This window comes from Lepidochelys kempii, chromosome 4 (assembly GCF_965140285.1).
Source record: "Lepidochelys kempii isolate rLepKem1 chromosome 4, rLepKem1.hap1, whole genome shotgun sequence".
Taxonomy (NCBI): Eukaryota; Metazoa; Chordata; order Testudines; family Cheloniidae; genus Lepidochelys; species Lepidochelys kempii.
Window position 1 is genome coordinate 55,176,599 of NC_136383.1, and position 17,749 is coordinate 55,194,347.

The window sequence follows — 17,749 nt, forward strand, 5'->3', positions numbered from 1 at the left end:
CTACTACTAGTCCTTGTCTTGGAACACTGCCGTAGTTTGCAGGACTGGAAGGGATGATTTGCTGTAGTGTGGAATGTATCACCCAATGCATTACACTTCAGAAGTGTGGTGGGATCTCAACTTGCACACCTTACTCAGGCAAAATTCCCATTCAGTGAAGTGAAAATTTTGTCTAAATAAGGAGGGTAAGATCAGGCCTTAATTTTGTGGCATAGAGATGGGCAATTACAGAATCACCTGCATTTTTAAGGCCAAACTCTGCCTATGTGCAGCTACCACTTCTTCACTTGGAATCTTATGCACACATCTGAAGACAGAATATAGTTCTATAGAGAGTTGCTAGATTTATGTTATTTCGAACCCTTTTTCTTTCCAGTCATGTCTCTGCTGTTGCTGCTACCAGTCCAAAAGTCTAGTGACGTCAGTGCCAATGAATGGAACAAGCATTCAGTGGAAAAACCATGAACTAAATAACCACAATACAGATCGAAGCAGCCATAAGGACAGCATAAACTGAGACTGAAGGACACTGAGACCACTTCAGAATCCAGGAGGAAAAAAATGTCACATGAAAGCTGTTTAAACAGGAAATCCACTGAGTGTTCCACAAAATATAATCCATTCAGAAGTTCTTTGCCCTTCTACCTAATTTCAGAGGTGATTTAATGGATTTACTATAAATTTAAAGATCTGCAAATTGGGATCCTCTTGACAATGTTGCTGTCTCTGAAAATTACATCACCTTCTTATGAAAATGAAAGTCTCACACAGCACTGTGCAGGATGTTTGCAGTCTTTGACCCAAGCAGGAAGTGTCCCGTATGTACCTGGACCTAGCCATCTTTTTACTTGATGGCCGATTAGAATTAGTCACCATGGGATTTTCAGAAGATGTTGAATATGGAATCTGTGAGGATATAGTTTATCTCTGTCTTTTTGCCACTTTTTAAAGGAAACATTTAACTGAGTGGTGAATATATTCTGTATAAAAGTATGTTTAGCATGAATTTTAAAAGCTTTTATCTGGAAATGTGTCAGTCCACACCTGTATTTTATTTACTTAATTTTACAGAATGAGACAATCCATTAGCTGGGAAATTAGCATTTCACTATTCAAAGATAGGAATAGACCATCTAAAAATAGCACCAACATTAGGCACTTACAGCACAGACTGATACCAAAAGCAGGGTATTATAATGTGCTATTTATTCTAACCCTCTTTACAAAATAAACATATATTTTTCTATATCAGCAAAAGAGCAATCATTTGTAAAAGAGAATCTTGAAGCACATTTATAATTAGCCAGTCATGTTTATCTCTTAGGCTTGTTATTCTGCAGAGACTGTATCTGTTTTGGATTGAAATTGAAGTGGAATGCAGCAATATCAATGGAACACAGTAAAGTGTTACAAAAAGTGTCCAAAACTGTTCCTAGAAGATGGTCACTAAATTACAGATATGCAGAATACTGCTTACAAATTGTGGACCTGAAGTTTAAGTCCATGTGGGCAAAACTCCTGTTGGAGTCCATAGGAGTTGTGCATGCATATGTTCTGAAGTGTGTGTGTGTGTGTGTGTGTGAGAGAGAGAGAGAGAGAGAGATGCTTACAAAGTTCAAACATTTAAAATGAGTTTGATGTTTTTATTGGGGTTATTAACCATATAAATGCAACTGACAATATAATGTATAGATGCTATTGCTCGCATACATGTAAACATGTGACATAACTTTTTCTTTGTTATTGTCGACTTTTTGGTTACATGGCATGAAAATGTACAGCTGTTACATTTGCTGATTAGGTCCCATTTTACTAAATAGTGGAATGAAATATAGCACTATCATATACAATATGCCTGCTGCAGAAATCTGCCATAAGATTTATAGCATCTGTTTTGCCAGGTTGAAAGGTAATAGCCACAGCTACACAATGTAGTTCTTAACATCCAGTTGTGTTTCAAGTGGAAGACATGAGCCTGCACATTATTCACAAAGTCAAAATATTAAGTGACTACAGTGACTTCCACTGCACAATTTCTCAAATGTTTACATGCACAGTGTATATTAAAAAACTGCTCCGTAAATTACTTTATGTATTTTTGTGTGCTTTTGTCTTTATGGCATATTTGCATGTCTATATACACACACATATGAATGTGTGCTAATATATTAAAAACTTAAATATAATCTGACAATGCTCTGTAATGGTGCTCAAGAGCATGCTATTGAATGAGACCTGGATGAATTTCTTTCGAAACAGTCTATCACCCAAACTGTATCAATAATCAGAGGGAACAAGTAATGATAATTCTCTGAGAGTTTTGGCATAGTGGAGTTTCTCTGTACTCTGACATCACCAATGCCACAGTGACTGAATGCATTTTGATGTGACAAAGTTCAACATGAATTGATGTCTCTAGTAAACTCTGTTCTCTTGACCTATACTCCCTTATTTACGATGTCTATCCTGCAGTGAGAGATCTGATTGCCCCTTGTGTAGACACATCCATGCTAGCTCCAGTTTAGCTAGTTTGGCCAATTGCAGTGAAGGTATGGCAGAGTGGGCTCTACAAGCTTGTCCATCTCCCACTGTTTTCATTTTTACTGTAACTTTGTAACTGTATTATTTGTTTCTTATAGCATTGTGGGATACAGTTTGCATGAAGACATGATACAAAATCAAACTCTGTAGAATTATATACAAGCAAAGATTTCTGCTTGAATATTCTGCAATTTCCTCAAGGCATGACAAACATTTTCATTAGAAGACACACTCAGGCCGCATACTAACATTGCCCTGATTCCTTCAAGGGAAGCTGCCATTCAAAACTTGGATCAGCAATTATCCCTAATTTACACTCCTCAGCCTGCCAAAGACTCAACAAGGGCAATTATCTTCAAAATGTGAGTGCGTGAAGCAGCATAAAAGATTTATAAAAACAGAAACCACCATAACTACCACCCCAAACTATATAGAAAAAAAATCATGGAATGTTTATAATGCTGATATAAAATAAACACAGTACAGAGTGGGCAAAGGGAAAGAAAAACGGATCTAAAATGTAGGTTACCTGCACTTTCTCTACAGGAAGACGAAACAAAATGACCTCCGAGACTCCACCTACAGTCAGCAAGACTCTATGCAGACGTGATTGCTGCCAAAATCAATTGCTTCTTGATTTACACTTCTGCAGTCTCATAGGTTACAGTAGCTACTGTTACTCTCGGGTTGTTGTTCTGTCTAAAAATACTGTTTCTAAATTCCAAATTCCTCTGGGCCTTCACAAACATTAAACTGTAGCTCTGTATTTTTCCAGTTCTGTCCATCTTTTACTTGCAACCAGTGAAGTAAGGTAAAGATCATGATGCTCAGGTTTTGTTTACCTGTAAGATTTGGTCATAGCCAGACACCACAAAACTCAAGTAGTCCCAGTGTGACTTGATCAGATTTTCAGCATAGGATACTGTGAACCTTCTCACAAGCTGTCCATATAGTAGTAGCCACTTTCCACTTTTAGACACTAAAGATTAATACCTCCAGCTTTCCTTCCCTCTTTCAAAAAGGCTTCTCCTTGCTGCTTACAAAGCACACTGTCTAAGAGCCCCCTGCACATACAAACACACAGCTCTATGCCAGTAGTGACACGAAATCACTGAGCTGGAAAAGCACTGTACATAAGGGCATGTAAAAGGACACACCAAGCGTTTCACTCTGCTTCTAGAATTCTTATCCTCTGTGCTGCCTCACCACATCTTTTAGAACTGAAGTCAGAAGTGTCAACAGGAGGATAGAGTTGGCCTGGGAACAAATTGCTCCAGTTTGAAAAGGCTGCATACTGTAGTACTGTTGGAAATGCCGATTTAGAAGTAAAGCAAACTGCATACACAGTGTCAGAACAGTGCCACTTTAGATTCATGGAAGTAACCTGAAAAGTTTGTTTCTTCACTTTATTTATTTCATTGTGTACTGCAAGCCATTGCATGGTATTTGATTATGTTGTACTGCCTGTGCATCAACAGAATGTATATCACATCCCTCCTGCAATTGTTACCAAGAGCTGCAAATCCAATTCTCCTTGTCCCTTATATTCAAATGAAAGTATTGCATTACATGTATTCCTGCTAATACACAATTCAGCAAAACAGGTAGGAGTCTCTCTCTCTCTCTCTCTCTGTCTCAAATATTTTCTGCTCTTTAGTAATCTAAAAATATTGTATAAATAAAATCAGCCTATGGTAATTCAATACATCTTGACATAAAATCAGGAAGGAAAGTTGAAACCATGAAAGGGAAAAGCAGAGGGTGAGTTACTATAAGACTTCAGGCCAAATGTGTGCTTCACTGGAGTCCAGCTAACACCCAAAAATAAATTAACATTTATAAGATTAAAATGCATCTTTTAAAAATCCAAATGTTGGACTCCTGGAAGTGAATAGTTATGGAATCAGCCTGTTCCTCAATGACACATAATCCTTCAGCACTTACCACCTAACTTATGACAGGTTTCAGAGGAACAGCCGTGTTAGTCTGTATTCGCAAAAAGAAAAGGAGTACTTGTGGCACCTTAGAGACTAACCAATTTATTTGAGCATGAGCTTTCTGTAGCTCACGAAAGCTCATGCTCAAATAAATTGGTTAGTCTCTAAGGTGCCACAAGTACTCCTTTTCTTTTCACCTAACTTATATGTCTCATCCAACCTTAATATTGTTTCCTAAAATGTGGAAAAATATACACAAAGGTCAAAATAAATTTCTAGGAGATTATAAAATGTATTTGCTATTCAAGGGATCAATTTCTAGTATATTAAAATACTAATATCTACAGTTAGAAGAAAGCTACCTATGTTAGCTGCTACATATTGTAGTTAAAAATATACATTTGAAAGGTCTCTACTGGAGCTGTGTGAGTAACTGATTTTTCAGTTTGGTGGCCAAACTAGGAAAAAAATTGTTTTGGGTAAAACAAACGTTTTGTTTAGCTCCAAATGATACATTTCATTTTGTTCTCAGGTTTTTCACTTTTTCAAAAATAAAACTGCACTAAAATTCAAGTTATTTCCAATCAACAAATAGAAACATTTGATTTTTGTTTCAACATTTTCAAACTTTTCATTTTTCTGGAATTTTTGTTGTTTTTTTCCCCTGCATTTTTTGGCATAAAGTGGGGGTGGGGAATTGCACAAAAAATGTTGCCCAGCTCTAGTCTGCATATGCTTATATAAACCTATAACACTACACAATCAACACACTTCATAACTCCAAAGCAGCTCAATTATCCAAGTCTATTAATAAAGCATTATTCTACGCAGTGAACACATGACATTCAGGAACGCTCACACTCTATTCCTTTTGAAATTTTATACAATCATATTTATTAATTGCTTAATAAAGATTTCAAAAGGAACAAGAATCACTGGTTATGGCTCACATGCACAAGACTCTCCTGCCCTCTCATTACTCATTTCCATGCCACTGACACCTCATATCTCATTTCCCAGATCCACCACCCCACCTTCTTATTTCAGGGCCTCTCTGACACTTTTCTCACCACTCTATTCCCAAGCCCACCACACCCAGTGATTTCAGGTCACATAGGCTAGCCACCTACCCCAGGTCACCCCAAGATGCTGAAGGAATTAGCTGAAGAAATCTTGGTGCCACTGACAATAATATTTGCAAACTCATGGATGACAGAAGAGGTCCCAGAAGACTGGAGAAGGGCTAACGTAGTGCCCATCTTTAAAAAGGGGGGGAAAGAGGAGCTATAGATCAATCAGCCTGACCTCGGTACCTGGGAAGCTACTAGAGCAATACATAAAACATTTAGTTTGTGAACCTGGAGGATGAAGGGTGATCATTGGCATCCAGCATGGATTTACTAGAACAAATCATGCCAACCCAGCTTGATTCCCTTCTTTCACAGGGTAACTGGCTTGGTGGATAGGGGGAATGTGGTGGACATAATATAGCTGGACTTTAGCAAGGCTGTTGACACAGTCCCACATGAAATTCTGATAAGTTAGCTGGAGAAATGCAGGCTCAATGGAATTACCATTAAGTGGATACATAATTGGTTAAACAACCACAAACAAAGAGTGGAATGAATGAAATGATGTCAGATTGGAGGGAGTTCTCAAGTGGGGTTCCACAGGGATCTGTTCTGGGTCCGGTGTCATGTAACATCTTTATTAATGACCTGGATGTAGGAACAGAGAGCAAACTGATCAAATTTGCAGCAAACACAAAGTTGACAGTGTGGGGCTGCCAAGACTTTGGAGGATAGAGCTAAAATTCAGAGGGATCTTGATACATTGGAGAACTGGACTAGAGATAATAAAATGAAATTCAACAAAGACAAATGTAAGGTTCTACACTTAGGGAAGAAAAAACAAATGCACAAATGCAGGATGGGGGATAACTGGCTTGGAGCAGCACTGTTGAGAAGGATCTGGGAGTTGTAGTGGATGACAACTTCATCATGAGTCAACAATGCAATTCTACTGCAAAAAGAGCAAATGCAATTTTAGGCTGCATTAGCAGAGGCATAGCATGCAAGTCTCAGGAAGTGATAGTACCACTCTACTCAGCACTGATTAGGCCTCAGCTGGAGTACTGTGATCAGTTTTGGTCAACAATGTATAGTGAGGATGTAGCTAAACTGGAAAGGATCCAGAGGTGAGTGAAAAAGATGATCAAAGGGATGGAACGCAAGCCATATGAGAAAAGGCTGAAGGAGCTGGGTATGTTTAGTTTGGAAAAGAGGAGATTAAGGGGGGGACATGATAGAGATCTTCAAATACTTGAAAGGCTGTCATAAAAAGATGGAGAAAAGTTGTTCTCTCTTGCCACAGAGAGGAACACAAGAGGCAATGGGTTCAAACTACAGCATAGCAGATTTAGATTAAATCTCAGGAAAAACTTCCTAACTGTATGAAGAGTAGGACAATGGAACAGACTGCCTAGGGAGGTTGTGGAAGCTTCTTCACTGAAAGTTTTCAAAAGAAGGCTGGATAGCCATCTGATGGCTTAGACACAGCAAATCCTGTATTTTGGCAAGGGATTAGACTATATGACCCTTCTAATCCTATGGTTCTATGATTCTATGATTTTAGGGCCTATTAGCCCCACCCTAGGCAGAGGTCTCTGTACAATCTCCAGATAGCAGCAGTTGAACAAGTTGAGACTCCTCTCCTAAACTGCAAAGCAAGGAGGCAACAGCTACAGCTATAGTCATGGGACAAGAGAAGGGACCGCCCATGTGAACTATGTCAACAGCAGCTACAGCAAGCAGGGTCACTGACAAACCTCTTACCTAGATCATAGAATTCATCCTCCAATGCTGCTGTTTCAGAAACATACAAACAAACCTAGTCCAACTCATTTCTTGCCCTTCCATTTATCCCCTGAATCTCATACTCAAACATAGTAATATCACATACTTTTTCTGAGCATTCAGTTAATGTACCAGTGTTATGTCCAGGGCTTCTTAAATTAGTCATAGGAAACCAAAGAGAAAAGGGAAAGAAGGAATTACACCTTTGAATTGTGTTCTGTTAGAATAAAGTACAGATAAAGTCAGTTACCCAAGATATGAATAGAGAGAAACTCAACACTATTAAGCTCTACCAAAGCAGCTTTTAAACTGGGGTTCTTTGATACTTTTACTAAGGTTTCCCTAGGAGTTCAGAATCAAAGCCTGCAGTTTGGTTATCTACAGTAAGTTATCAACATTCTGTCAAACTTCAGTCAGTCAAATGAACATTTCACTTGTGAATTTCACTAAATAATTAAAACTACCAAACCTTTGGTCTAATGACTGAAAATTAGGATCAGGCATTTGGTCAAATGACTGAAGTTACTCACTGAATAAAACCGCCATAAGACTAAACAGTAAAATCCAGTGCATACTGTCAGGAGAATGGCATCCAGTAACTGCAAGTGCCATGTGATTTAGTATCACTACATGACAGAATGACCAATATGTTCCTGTCCATTCTGGCACCCAATAAGTCCATGCAGTAATTAATGTATGATAGGGTTACTTTTTCATTTTTGCTAACTGTGTGCTGCCCATACAAGTGGCCTAGAGGAGTAGCTTCCTTTCAGCTCCACACTACACCATATTGTTGCAATAGCTGTTACATATCACTAGTAGCCCAGAGACAATCCTCATTAATAGTCCAGGCAAGTTGGGAAACTCTGGCTATCATTGTCATTTATGGCTACAGAGTCCATAATTTTCCACATCCTGGAACTGTGCAGAAGTCATAGGAAAGATACTGTACTTTTAAAACCTTTATTTCAGAATAAAGTTAATTACGAATCAGATTTCTGTAGTCACTACCCCATAGCCCCACGTGGATTAAAATTAAATTTACAAAAACCAGGGCAATATTCATGTCCTTGAAGTGGATTAGTGGCAAATAAGCAGCTTTACAACTGCATGTGCAAGTTCAGTGGCAAGTACAGTTAGAGGAATGCACAACTTTGCCACAGTGGGCTACCTATGACCTCTTTAAGCATAAAATCATTGTACAGTGAAGAGAAAATACCAGGATCCAATAATGAAGGTATAACTCACAATCTTCATTTTAAAATTAAAAGTTCTGATACCCTACTATGTAAACAACTCAAATTTGGTTAACCCAACCCCCCCTTTTTTTTAAACCAGTTCAGCAATTGGGAACTCACCCTATAGAACACTGGTGGAAATATCCCATCTCATTCCAATTTGCTAGACATAGAGGGAACCAAGGTTTAAGCTCTTGTAAATATTAAAAGAGACCTCCTCCTGTACAGTGCCTCTGAACAAAGTTCATGTCATTTCTTGTTTTGTTTGGTTTTAAATAGTTACAAAAATATCAATAAAGCATCCATCTTTATGGTCTGTGGTATACTGCAATGTAGAAGCACCGATAAATCACATGACCAGAAAAGTCACATATTCTTAGGATCAGTTTTTAAACAGAAAAGTAATATATGACTCTGGGGACAGATGAATACTACTGTTTGTCACTGGCAGGGGAAATTTACTGATTTCTTCCAGGAAAAGTAACTACTGTCCCTGCCAACATCACTTTTCCCAATTCAGCCAGGATTAAAAAATGAGATTAGACTTTTATATGGACAATGAGAACATCCACAGTTAAATTAGCTATGATAAAAAAATAAGGGATATAAATCCTCATGCTTCAGGACATAAGCCAACTATTAACTTCCTGTGATTAGGAAGAAATTTCCTCTATGGACAAGCACATAAGTGTCCAGTACAGGATTCTTCTACTTTCCTCTCAAGCATCTAGTATTGGCCATTGTCAGAGACAAGATATTGAACAGTGTGGACCACTAATCTGATGGTAGTTCCTGTATTCTGATCCATTTGTGACTTGTCATTAGAGCTGGTCAAATATTATTTTCAAATGCATTATTCAACTAACATTGTCTTTTTTGTACCTGATAAATTATCTGATTAATAACTTTAACAGTATTCAACCAGTCCCCATATCTAACTCACCTTTACCGCAGTGGAAACACAATGGTTCCAATGCCAAGGAGCCCTTCCCCTCAGAGGAAAATGCTGGATTTGTCCCTTTTTGTGAACATTTGCACAAATGAGATTTTCTTTGCACAGTTGTTTAGGGAATGGTTATTCTTCATGCAAATACCTTTTATTCGCATAAAAAACAAGCTCTTTGTGTCTGAACTAAGGTATTACCTGTTCTGATTGTTTAAAAAGTGTCAGTTATTCAGTCAGAGCGCAGGAACAATGCCATGTGACTTAAATGACCAGTCATATACCACAAATAGTAATTAGTTTATGTGAACAGTTCATAGACAGCCAAAAGTCTAAACTTTGTTCATATAAGCTTTTGCTAAGCAAGAAAAAATAGTGAATACATGCATAAAAATCAGTCTGTTTTAATAATTCACAAGACAAAAAAAAATGACTACTATCCTAAGGTAACTTATTCACAATTAATAGTTTGATCACTGCTAGCTAATTTATAAAAGATTATTATCAACAACGTATTTAGTACAAAACCCAGCTGAACAATGATCAGACCCATTTCCAAGACTTCCAAACTCTTTGGGCCATAAATGGCCTAAAATAGTATATCAACTGTATCCTTGTTTTGTGTTGCATAACTAATTTATTTTTTCCAGATAGGGAACATATTACATTTTTAAATCTTTTCTATTTGGAAATGATCAGCCAAAAAAAACCATAAAAAAGTCAGCGGGGTTCAGCCAATCAGGCTGCATTTGTTCAAGATATTTTCATTTTCTTACACAAAGAGCTGCATGCAACCACACTGAATGACATAATTAGCCACATGAGAGATGGAGGGGGGAAGCATGCTGCACCCCTTAAAGGAGGGTCATACATTTCTCTCCAAAGCCTGCATTATCATGAAGCCCCAGGAGGCACTGTAGCCTTTTATATTCCACAGGTAAAGGGTATGGGCCTGATCCTGGAACCCTTACTCACATGAGTAGCCCTTATTTATGCAAATCATCCCATAAACATCACTAGGACTAGTCGTGAGAAGAAGGATTGCAAGATCAGGCTTCAGTATTTGCTGTTGCAGGGGATATAACCTGCTCTATTCCTGAAGCACTTGATACACAAATGAAAAAAAAGCATCTCAGTGGGGTTTTATCCTGTTTTACCATTTCAATTCTGTTGACATAGACCTGACCTCTGGGTTTGGCATCCTTTCAGTTTCCCTATTAAATGTATACAGCACTTTCTGAAAGTTTCATCTCCTGTGGCCGATTATATATTTAGCTGTTCCAAAGATGTGTTATGTAGGCTTTGGGAAAATACAGTTTACGCTAACTAAACATTGCATGAGAACTGAAATGTACAGTCATTCCCACTCTGCAGCTTTTACCATGTGTAAGTGATCTCATAAACCTTGCTTTGTATGCAAGGAAAATTGTCAAGTGGGGAAAGAATTATGCCACACAGAAAATGGCGCTTCCTATGAATTAACCAAACTGACACGCTTCTTACCATATGCCACAGAGTTCTGCTATATACTTTTAAATAATCCTTGGAGTAAAATGGACCTCAGATAAGAACAGAATGTAAAGCAATGTTTCAGTTGCTGGATAATTAACTGCCTTTTTCTCCATTCATTCTCCCAGTTGAATACAAATAGTTATTTTTTAATGGATTATCTGTTTATCTCTGATTTGAAAATATAATTTTAGATCTGCCCTGTGCATTGCTTTGCAACTATGCTGCCATTACAGTGTTTCCTACTATTGGCTAGATTGGTGAGGAGTAATTTATTTACTGTGGGTTCCAGGAGAAAATGGAAAGGCTTATCCTAACTAAATAAACAAACAATGCTGCTCAGGACCAATACTGAACTCACCAGGGACTTTACAAAATGTATTCTAAGTGCTGCTGTGGTTAAAAAATTGCAATACAAATAACAATAAAATCTCTTTCTTTTTGTCTGAATAGTCTATATGCAGCAGAATAGGTGACAAGCTCTGCATTAAATTCAAACTCCTCAGCCTCAAGGCTTTCCCCCAGATTACAACTTGTCTCTCACATCTCCCATTACCTTCTCATTCTACCTGGGATTCATACCAAACCTGTCAGTGTGATATCTAAGCTCCTGCAGGGGCCTCAAACTCCACTAATTCCATGTCCTTTCACACAACTCTTCATTTTCTGTCCCACAGGCATTTCCATGCTGTCCCTCATGGCTGAAATGGCTCCCCAATCCTATACGTCTGAACAGTCTCCTCCTTCAAATCCCTCCTCAAAACTCTTTCCATTTTCTGTCCAACAATAATGCCTGCCATTGAAATTCTAGAGTTGCATTAAATTCCGCCCCACCTTCCTCTTTTCTCCTCCAGCCCACCCCTGAAACACCCCTCTGCTAGGGCCAGCACAGAGCTCTTATCTTAATTCTACATCAACCAGGGAGGGCCCCTTACTCTTGGGTGGCTGTTTCCATCCCCTTTAAGGCTCTTTTATGCTATCAAAATGGCATAAGGAGTCTTAGCGAATTTGGGCTTCATGTCTTTCTTTCCTCTGTAAAGCAACATATCAGAGAATCATAGAAATGTAAGACTGGAAGGGGCCTCGAGAGGTTCTCCAGCCCAGCCCCCTATGTATACCTCTTAGACCATCCCTAACAGATGTTTGTCTAACATGTTCTTAAAAACCTCCAATGAAGCGGATCCCACAACCTTCCTTGGAAGCCTATTCCAGAATTTAACTACCCTTATAGTGGTTGTGTTGTGCATATTCTCCGATTAGGGAGGGAATTTCAGGTTCTAGTGCTGCTTATCTGGCACCTTTCACAAGCACTACATTAATTTAAAAAAGAGGGGTGGAAATATGAAGGATTGAATAAAAACACTGAAATAAGTAAATGAAAGTGGGATTATTTTAGCATCATAGAAGAGATTAGACCTAGAGAAACATGGGCAGAAAATAAAAGGGATTAATTTGGGAAAATGTACACTAATACATTTAGGGGGAAATTAAGTTGCTGTATAATGGAACCTAGGACGTATGTGAAATAGACCTACTGTTGACAGTGAACAGCAAATAACTTATGAGTTTGTAATGGGAGATGGCAGCAAAAAAGACAAATGCAATTTTGAGCTGCATATGCAGAGACATCATGTCTTGGGGCAGGAATTTAAAATATGATTGCAGTGTGACAGTATGTAAAATAATGCATTCAGATCCCTATACCACAGTACCAGACAAACTGGAGGATACAAAGAGAAGAGCAACATATTTTTTAAGGTGGCTGAAGGGATTGATTTATAAAAAAGATTAAAAGCACTGAATATGTTATAACTTAGATAAGTAATGACTAATGGAGGCAACAGTCTCCCAAATACAAGTCCACAAATATTTGAAAGGTGTAAATACCAAAAAGGGATAGGAATTATTTAGGATAATAAAGAGGATATAAGTAGGAACAATGGAATTAAATTAAGAAAAGGAAATGTTTGGCTTATTATGAAGAAAACTTTGTGACAGTATGTATTAGGCTGTTGCACTTATATGCACACATTTTCTTTAAAACTGGAGGATGAAGCCAAGCAGGAGAGGGGCTGGTGAATTTCTAGACAGAAGTTCTACAGTGAATCAGAGAGATACAGCATAGATTTAGAGATAAGATGGCTTTTCCTTGCTTTAATAAAGATTTTTGGTCACAGTGAGAAGAAAGAAACTCTTTCTGTGATTCTTCAGCATTGTTGAACGAAAGCAGTGGAATAGTCTCCCAAGGGAAGTAATGGAAGTCCCATTAGTTTGGCCATTTAGGGCCCCAGCTTTTTTTTTATTAAAGGTTTTTCCACAAGGCCAGTGTGGAAAAATGTGTGTTCAGTTTTATACCCAATTTATATATGCAGTTATCACAACTGTCAGAGCTAGTCCCAGGTGTTTTGTCACTGAGGGCAGAAAATGTTTTTGGCACCATCCCTCCGTACATCCAAAAGATACAAGCAAAAATTTTTTAAAAGAGATAGGATATTTGGTGCCCGCAAATGTTGGTGGCCAGGGCAGCAGCCCTGATCACCCACCTCTAAGGCCAGTCCTGATGGTTGTGTGCGCAGCTTGAGAATTAAGTGTCCAATTAGGCAGTTGAGTTGATCCCTTGATTTGCACATTCAGACATGATAACAGAGAAACTAAGTGTACACCATTTCACAAAGGGGTAGACAAGCTAATCTCCTAATAGGTCTTTTCAATTTATACCTTTTGTGATTCATGAAAAAATTAGGTGAAAGAATAAAACAAGACAATACAGATAAAATGAGTTCTTTAAAAACTGATCATCTGTACATAAAGTTAAACATGCCTCCATGCCAGGACAAATGAGTCATTGGATTAAGTATTGCCATAGTTATATTTTAGTATGGCGCAATCTAATTTGTCCACTCCAGTTTTTTGAGTACAACTAAGTTTTACATTTGAGAACTGACAGTATGCTCATTTGAGATTAATCTTTCCCATCAATCACGTTATGACTTGTGCCATCACCACTAACCAGCAAAAGATCCAGGGATCTGAACAAGGATTATCTGTAAATTAGACATTAAACCACCTCTTGGATTTATATGGGGAGTAGGTTCCATTACAAAAGATCCCTCTGTGTTAAATGTGTGCCTTGCCTATTTAATGATATTATTTAACAGGAGGTGATTTGGGGATGTGAGGGGGATCTCAATGTATTCTGTTAACTAACTATGCTGAATGCAGTCAGTAAATAGAATATGTGGGAAATTGCTGAGAAGTAAAAGCATTATTTTCTGTCTTTTTTTCCTCTCCAAAATAGACATAGAATTCTATGCTCCATTGGCCAAGTAATGTAAACAAATCAATATGTGCAAATAGGTATTTTTTCTAATTCCATTTTTAAAAGCATTCAAAATGCTCTGTGAAGATACTCTTCAAAAGAGAGTGCCACTACACCACTCTAATGTGAAGTGTATATGATGAATCACAGTGAAAATTTAAAGGACGGGGAGTACTTGTGGCACCTTAGAGACTAACAAATTTATTTGAGCATAAGCTTTTGTGGGCTAAAACCCACTTCATCGGATGCATGCAGAGTAAAATACAGTAGGAAGATATAGATATACCCAGAGAACATGAAAAAATGGGTGTTGCCATACCCACTATAAAAAGAGTGATCAGTTAAGGTGAGCTATTATCAGCAGGAGGGAAAAAAAAACCTTTTGTAGTGATAATCAGGATGGCCCATTTCCAACAGTTAACAGGAAGTTGTGAGTAACAGTAGGGGAAAAAAATAAGCATGGGGAAATAGTTTTACTTTGTGTAATGACCCATCCACTCCCAGTCTTTATTTAAGCCTAATTTAATGGTGTCCAGTTTTCAAATTAATTCCAATTCAGCAGTTTCTCACTGGAGTCTGTTTTTGAAGTTGTAGTATTTTTTTGTTGTAGCATTGTGAATTTTAGGTCTGTAATCGAATGACCAGGGAGACTGAAGTGTTCTCCGACTGGTTTTTGAATGTTATAATTCTTGACGGCTGATTTGTGTCCATTTATTCTTTTACGTAGAGATTGTCCGGTTTGGTCAATGTACATGGCAGAGGGCCATTGCTGGCACATGATAGCATATATCACATTGGTAGATGTGCAGGTGAAGGAGCCTCTGATAGTGTGGCTGATGTGATTAGGCCCTATGATGGTGTCCCCTGAATAGATATGTGGACACAATTGGCAACAGGCTTTGTTGCAAGGATAGGTTCCTGGGTTAGTGTTTTTGTTGTGTGGTTGCTGGTGAGTATTTGCTTCAGGTTGGGGGGCTGTCTTTAAGAGAGGACTGGCCTGTCTCCCAAGATCTGTAAGAGTGAGGGATCATCCTTCAGGATAGGTTGTAGATCCTTGATGATGCTCTGGAGAGGTTTTAGTTGGGGTCTGAAGGTGACGGCTAGTGGCGTTCTGTTACTTTCTTTGTTGGGCCTGTCCTTTAGTAGTTGACTTCTGGGTACTCTTCTGGCTCTGTCAATCTGTTTCTTCACTTCAGCAGGTGGGTACTGTAGTTGTAAGAACACTTGATAGAGATCTTGTAGGTGTTTGTCTGAGGGGTTGGAGCAAATGCGGTTATATCTTAGAGCTTGGCGGTAGACAATGGATCGTGTGGTGTGGTCTGGATGGAAGCTAGAGGCATGTAGGTAAGTATAGTGGTCAGTAGGTTTCCAGTATAGGGTGGTGTTTATGTGACCATCGCTTATTAGCACTGTAGTGTCCAGGAAGTGGATCTCTTGTGTGGACTGGTCCAGGCTGAGGTTGATGGTGGGATGGAAATTGTTGAAATCGTGGTGGAATTCCTCAAGGGCTTCTTTTCCATGAGTCCAGATGATGAAGATGTCATCAATGTAGCGCAAGTAGAGTAGGGGCATTAGGGGACGAGAGCTGAGGAAGTGTTGTTCTAAGTCAGCCATAAAAATGTTGGCATACTGTGGGGCCACGCGGGTACCCATAGCAGTGCCACTGACTTGAAGGTGTACATTGTCCCCAAATGTGAAATAGTTATGGGTAAGGACAAAGTCACAAAGTTCAGCCACGAGGTTTGCCATGACATTATCGGGGATACTGTTCCTGACGGCTTATAGTACATCTGTGTGGAATGTTGGTGTGGAGGGCTTCTACATCCATAGTGGCCAGGATGGTGTTTTCTGGAAGATCACCAATGGATTGTAGTTTCCTCAGGAAGTCAGTGGTGTCTCGAAGATAGCTCGGAGTGCTGGTAGCGTAGTGCCTGAAGAGGAAGCCTACATAGCTGGACAATCCTGCTGTCAGGGTGCCAATGCCTGAGATGATGGGGCGTCCAGGATTTCCAGGTTTATGGATCTTGGGTAGCAGATAGAATGGATTGACTTTATCCTCATCTAGATTAAGTTTACACAATAGATATGGAATATCCAGGACTCCCCCTGCTAACAGAACTGTTGCAGTGATGCTGGTAACTGTAATCTGTTGAATAATATGAAAGTATTATTATACTGTACCTTCAAGAGTTACATTATATTTACTCCTAACTAACCATTTTCTCTCTTCCTCATCCCGTCAAGAAAAAAAATCAGTGTTTTTTAAAAAAATATTTGTATATTATGCAGTTCAGGCCTGCTCCTGCTCTACTGAAGTAGATGGAACTTGGTCCGTTGACTTCAATTCAATAGGAGCAAATAGGAGTATCAAACCTTTACTTCTGTAGGTTACTTAATGGATCATCTGCAAGGTAAGAACAGCAAGCGTTTCAGCCTAACACTCTCACCCACCCATATCTGGTTTATTTAAAGCTGATGTAACAGCTGTACACTTATGTTCATCTGCATTCAACATCTTTAGCTGTCAGCCTGGTATTGCAGAAGGCACTGTTGCTTAGAGGGTTACTGGGCGATGCCAAAACCAACAGAATTAAGAAATGAGACAAAAATATAGTAAAAGCCTTTCCCGTTAGATGTCCTGAGCAAGAAGTTGCTGGATCAGCATATTTTAATGAGAGCGTGACATTTCCTCTGAAAAACCAGATCTTTGCAAGAGAATATATGTAACCCACTCTTCAGACTTCACTACCCAGCCTTTTCACTCCATGCATCTGAAGAAGTGGTTTTTTACCCACGAAAGCTTATGCCCAAATAAATGTTAGTCTTTAAGGTGCCACTGGACTCCTTGTTGTTTTTGTGGATACAGACTAACACGGCTACCCCTGATACTTGATACCCAGCCTTTAACTCCACTGAATTCTAGATGATACATTCATTCTTCCTTTCCTATATGATTGACAGGGATTTTTTAGTCTCTTTATTAGCCCACCAATCAGTTATGTGACTCAGCTCTTAAACTGAATATAGCTAGTCTTGTGGTTACAGCCCTGGGCTAAGGTTCAGGAGAACTGGATTCAATTGAAAAAAGAAAAGGAGTACTTGTGGCACCTTAGAGACTAACCAATAAATTGGTTAGTCTCTAAGGTGCCACAAGTATTCCTTTTCTTTTTGCGAATACAGACTAACACGGCTGCTACTCTGAAACCTGGATTCAATTGCTGGCTCTGCCACAGAATTCTATGTGACATTTGGTAACACATTTAGGTCCTGATTCTGTGCTGCACCACATAAAGGTTACTACAGCAGCTCAAGGATTCTGGCCCTAAGTTAGAGCAGTCCATGGGAGTCTTTGAAGAGACACTTATGGATCGCTCCACTGTCCCAGATTAGCTGGAATGTAAAGCAGT

At 38.8% G+C, this 17,749-nt stretch overlaps 1 protein-coding gene across 1 annotated transcript in view; it reads left to right on the forward strand.

The window, feature by feature from the left end:
• The window catches only part of EDNRA (endothelin receptor type A), a 40,178-nt gene extending 38,092 nt beyond the window's left edge, over positions 1-2,086 (forward strand). Inside the window, exon 8 of the mRNA XM_073341301.1 lies at positions 377-2,086. Coding sequence (XP_073197402.1) covers positions 377-517 — 141 coding nt within the window. The 3' untranslated portion in view covers positions 518-2,086. The remainder of the gene's footprint in view (positions 1-376) is intronic.
• The last annotated feature ends 15,663 nt before the right edge of the window (positions 2,087-17,749 follow it).